This window comes from Aplysia californica, unplaced genomic scaffold (assembly GCF_000002075.1).
Source record: "Aplysia californica isolate F4 #8 unplaced genomic scaffold, AplCal3.0 scaffold00101, whole genome shotgun sequence".
Lineage (NCBI taxonomy): Eukaryota > Metazoa > Mollusca > Gastropoda > Aplysiida > Aplysiidae > Aplysia > Aplysia californica.
The window spans coordinates 117,257-122,976 of record NW_004797371.1 but is presented as its reverse complement, the minus strand read 5'-3'; the positions used below and the strand labels follow the sequence as shown (position 1 = coordinate 122,976).

At 45.7% G+C, this 5,720-nt stretch overlaps 1 protein-coding gene across 1 annotated transcript in view; it reads left to right on the top strand.

Annotated features, from left to right (window-relative positions):
- Positions 1-4,916: 4,916 nt before the first annotated feature.
- Positions 4,917-5,720, top strand: part of LOC101849282 — a gene marked incomplete at its 5' end in the record, with an annotated part of 84,070 nt that continues 83,266 nt past the window's right edge. Inside the window, 1 exon segment of the mRNA XM_013080818.2 lies at positions 4,917-5,385. Coding sequence (XP_012936272.1) covers positions 4,917-5,385 — 469 coding nt within the window.

Genomic DNA, 5,720 nt, shown 5'->3' with positions numbered 1-5,720 from the left:
ACACACACACACACACACTCACACACACACACACTCGTACAAACACCCACACACACAACCATTCTCCCCTGCCCGAATGCGCCAGCCACCAGCCGCACAGACTGTCCCCTGACGCATCAGTGAAAATCCCATAAATGGTTATAACAATATTATGTGGGTTTTACAAAGAGCCTTCTTTAACCCTTTACCTCGCGGGCACGTTCAAGCAGCAGCGAGCAAGGGCAGTCTCTCACCACATTGCAAAGCATCATAGACAAATACAAAAAAGAAAAAAAAATCTACGAAGCGTACTGACAAAATGAATTACTTCTTGGAATCGACCCCTACGGAAATAGGTACATCGCGCTTATCTTATAGGTGAGGGTTTTTTTCAAATTGTTAGTATGGAATAATAAAAGGCGTGTTATGCTCAAAGAATATGGCATCAATTGAAAATCTTCAAAATTGACCCAAGAGTCGGTTTTTGACCAATATCTTCATTTGTGGATTGCGAGCAGTAACTCATTTCGTCAGTACGTCCCACAATTCTTATTTCTTAGTAACCATTTTGTTGCATGCTGTTTCAAATTTCAAATTTAAAAAACGCGTTTTTGATGCATAATTTTGTTGATAGGGGCGTTCGACCTGAAGATAAGACAAGATAAGATCAGACAAGATAAGATAAGAGAGATAAGACAGGATAAGATCAGATGAGATATAGCTTTATTGTCCAGATCCTGGCACATTGGTTTGATGTTTCACCACGTACACAAACACGCACGCACACGCACGCACACACACCCACGCACACACACACACACACCCACACACACACACACACACACACACACACAAACACACACAAAAACAAACAAACAAACAAACATACATTCTCAAACTAACACGTAAACCTATTAGAAAACACAATCGAAACATTTGTTTGAATAAAATGAAGTTGGGCTATGTCTTCAAACTTGGACATGTAGGCTGTCCTGGTCTAGAGGTTTCGGTGTACGCCTCTTATTCTATTGGTCCCGGGTTCGAATCCGGACGACGACGGAAAGTTTTGGTCTCCAATTTTTTTCCCTTTCACATCTTGTCCTGCTCTCTAACAATGTTCTGTCGTTTGCTTTTGTCTCAACTTTCTACCTCCACCCCCTCACCTCCTTTGTTCCCTCGTCTGGGCTCCTGACTCTTTCTGCAGCCTTTCTACTCCTTGGCTCCTTCTTACTGTTGTTTCAGCCACACCCCTGATCTTATGGTAGGAAAGATCTACACCTAGCCTTCTCGGACAAGGGCAAAAAATATAGGAGGTCCCATGTGCAAGTTGCGCGCGTAAAAGACCCCTTGGTGGTACAAAATCGAAAAGAGTAGGCTTCGGCCGCCACCGGACAACATTCAAAATGTCCGACCAACTTGTGTCCTGCGCGCTCATATGAATTTATGCGTGCAGTTGCGAGCTCCGTAAAACACTTACAAAAAACACTTTCGAAAAAAATCCCAAACAAAGCAAAAAGAAGCAAAAACAAGCAAACGAGCACACCTTGAAGCGCCGTACATTACCGGTATGAGCGTGTTCAATGAGTTGAATTGTTAAAGATGCCAAGGGCAGAATTACATGCTGTTGCATATTTTAAAATTTTAAACCACCATACACTAATTAGAGTTTTAAAAAATCCCCTCGAATGAACTTATAGTTCGACAGTATGCATTTAGTTGCCTGCCTAACTACGTTTCATTAAAGAAAAGGGACAGAACTATATTTTCGAATAATTAAGTTATGTTACTTTGAAAATTATTTTTCTTAAAGAGTAGTTCCTCAAAACAGCGTACTTTGAAGGTGTTTCGATTGACAAGAATGCGTGACCTCGACGAGCTGTGGCGTCGGTGGCCTAGTGGTTAGGCTCTCGGACTCGCAACCGTAAGGTCGTGGGTTCGAATTCCGTCAGGGACCTGACGTTGTGTCCTTGGGAAAGGCACTTTGCACAAATTTCCCTCACTTCACCCAGGTGGAAATGGGTACCCAGCTATAGACAGAGAAAGATCTTGTCAGTTTGATAGTGTTTGAGCGCGTGAAATCCGCAGCTTGCACTGTATGCTTCCGCGGAAGCTGAGAATGTTTCGGAGTGTTCTATGGTCTGCTGGGGTAATAATATAGTGTAAAGCGCATAGAGCCTGCTGTTGAGCGGGGATATGCGCTATACAAATGCTATTTATTATTATTATTAAGGAGACATAGGTCTGGAGAGTGGTTGTTTTAGTAAGAGTAAGAGTAAGAGTTTTACGGCACTTGCAACACAAATAGATCTTATAATTTTAGTGCCGAATGAGTACGTATGGTATGGAACTTGCTTCTTTTACGATAACTTTTTAAAGCGTCTCAAAAACGGCATCTCATCAAACGTTTTCGAATGGCCAGCGTTTCCATCATCAGTGAGTTAATGCTATGCTCTCACTCCGTCCCTCACACGTGCCATAGCTCAGTTGGTACTATGTTGAATTACCGTGCGGGCTGTTGTGGTTCGAATCTGCAGTGGGTCATTTTTTTTTTAAAGTTTTGGTTATTTTGAGGATTTTGTTGAAAATGGCCATTCACTCTCTAGGGAGTGTCCTTTAGGAATGGAATTTCGTCAAATTTCCAACGTTTTTCTTCTACTTTCTGATGCCTACTGCTTACACCACCCCCTCTCTCTTCTCTCTCCCCCGTCTCTCTCCTTTCTCCCCCGCCTCTCTCCTTTCTCCCCCGTCTCTCTCTCTCTCTCTCTCTCTCTCTCTCTCTCTCTCTCTCTCTCTCTCGCTCTGTCTCTACCCCCCTCTCTCTCTCCCCCCTCTCTCTCTGTCTCTCTCTCTCTCTCTCTTGTTCTGTCTCTCAATTTGTCTCTCTTCCTGCCTCTCTACCTATCTCTCTCCACCTCCATCTGTCTCTCTGTTTTTGTCTGTGTGCCTTTCAAACATACAAAAATATACACTGTCACATGTATTCACACTTGCAGTCTCACGAATAAAAATGATTGCTAACAAACATATGTTCTGACATACACTTAGGATTTGTACTTTTTTTTCCCTTCTATATTATGTATTGCTTACTTTCACCTCTCCTCTCTTCCAGGTTTGCGATGATGGTTTCTCGTTCTCCACTCACATGTGCCTGAGTCCAAGATTCACGAACGGTGGTGAAATCTCCCCCCAGTACTGCGCTCACAACATCCACGTCTGATAGCTCAGAATTTGTTGTTGACGCAACTGCAAACATCTTGTAACTGCCCCCACCATTACCGCCACCACCATCACCAGCATCAGCATCAACAGTAGCAACAGCAACAGCAGCAGCAGAAGCAGCCTGAGCTTTCAAGACGCCGGTCGTTGGCTCAGCTGCATGATCGATGCCACGTAATGTCAACAGCTTTCTGCCTCTGGAGTTATAAATACCCGCGCGTGAGTTGAACCGACCGACTCACAACTCGCTTAAAAGACGATAACTAGGGACAGAAGACAAAGGAGAAGTTCACGCTGTTTTTCAAACTCTACACCTTTCTTTTTTTCAACTCGAGCTTTTCAATTTTTTCGCCAAACATTGTTTATACCTCCTACCGTAGCACTCCTTAATCCCGCTGATTCTTTTTAAAAAAATAATTTTTTGCGAGATTTTGAAATTTTTCGCCTGTTATTGTTTTGTATTTCAAGTGTTGTGGTGATTCACGGTGAGGTCTTTGCATAAACCTTGGCGTGGCCCTGAGATCAATTCCTGTGTTTGGGGTTGTCGATGCACGCGGTAATGAGGGCCTGAGAGGAGAGGCAGACAGAATGCAAAGAGTGCTGTAACACAACCCCCCACACTCCGGTTGGCGGCCGGGCCCCGCAGCTGCTGCTACAGTGGTTTTGTTGCTGTCTTTGTTGCGATATTATGCAAAACATGATTTGCCATCGTCATTCGGAGAGCTGTACTATCTTAATAAGGAGTCGTAGCAGTGTGCCTTTTGATCAAATTATCATTGTTCCAGTGCAAAATTATCACGGCTACTGTCGGAATGCTGGCAGTATTGGATAGATCGTCGCCGCGTCGTTCTTCTAGCGCTCCTAGCCTTGTGTCTGTGTGCCCGTGCTGAGAAATTTATTCATTCTTTCTGCTTGCTCTCGTGAGAGGTGTTACGCGAGTGATCTGAAGTTCGAGTCTCGGTAGAAAACAGATAAAATCTGAACCGATTCTCGATAGCAGTGTATGCCATCTTGAGTGATTTAAAAGATCATCTTTGTAAATCGCAGTTGTTACCTGTGTTTTGTGGTAAGGTGAAAGATTACGTTTTTCTGATTTCTTTTGAAAGTTGCGTTCGACAATTTGAAAACGTGTTCCCACCGAGTTTGAGAATGTTATAAACAAGAAAGAAGTGTTGCCGAAGTAATTGTGAAAACGTTTCCTATACATAAGTCTTGAATGAGAAATTGTCAGTTAGAGTGTTCACTGTAGTGGGGATTAGCCTGACGTCTTTTACTTCAACAAAAAGGTTTTTTTGCTCCCAGGGCGTGACTGTTCTGTCCGTTCCAGGCGAGGACATCCGTGGATGTGAGCCCCCGTACTCGTGTGTTCCGGAGAAAATGCCTCCACGCCTCCACTCCTCTGTTCCCCCCACGCGACCCCGCGTGGCCTTTGACCTTGACACACCGAGGGGGTGGTAATCCAACCCGGAAGTAACTCCACGACTCAGAGGTCGCATGTTTGTCCAGCCATGCTGGCTCGTACAGTGACCTTGACATTCGTGATTACGGTGTCCTTGCTCCTCCTGTCCTCGCAGGTGACGTCAGTGGGGGGTGCGGCGGGGGCCAGAGGCCCTCGGCAGCCGCCTCCTGCTCCTCTCCCTCCCTTTTCTAATTCCTCCTCATCTTCACCCTCACCCTCCTCCTCCTCCTCTTCTTCTTCTCCGTCCCCTTCCTTGTCGTCATCCTCCTCCTCCTCCTCCTCCACCACCACCGATCCATCCACACTCGGGAACCTCGAAACGTCGGTTGCCCACAGAGCCAACAAAATGAGGAATCGTGCAGAAGAGGAGGTCAACAGAAAGGAGAATTTCGCAACAACGCGTTTAGAACAAGACCACGAGGATTCCTTTGAACAAGCGTTGGACAACGCCGAATCGAAATGGCAGACATTTGAAATGGCAAACGACCGTCCTTTTGTGGACAATGGTGTCTCATTCTGGTCATCGTCCACGAATAAGAAGAAGAAGACGACGACGAAAGTTGAGCAGACGGCGGACAGCGGGGAGGCGGACATGTCAAACGGGAATAGCAGTCAAGTAATGAGGGACCTGGGCCCGCCGGGCTCTGTCGGCTGGACTGTCTCCAGGAATAAGAACGAGAGCGGGAAACGGACCAGCAAAGAGGATAGGAGAAGACCTAGCTTTTGGCAAGGTAAACGAAACTCACGTTTTGGCTGTTGCTCTCCCTGCTTCTTTCTCTCCCTGCTTCTTTCTCTCCCTGCTTCCTTCTCTCCCTGCTTCCTTCTCTCCCTGCTTCTTTCTCTCCATCGCTTGGTTTCTCTCTGCCACCTACTGTCTTTCCTAGCATCTCTATCTGTCTTTTTGTCTGTCTGTCTGTCTGTCTGTCTGTCTGTCTGTCTGTCTGTCTCTCTCTCTCTCTCTCTCTCTCTCTCTCTCTCTCTCTCTCTCTCTCTCTCTCCTCTCTCAATCTCTGTATGTCTGCCCCTTGTCTGTTTGTGTGTATGTGTGTGTGTGTGTGTGGGGGGG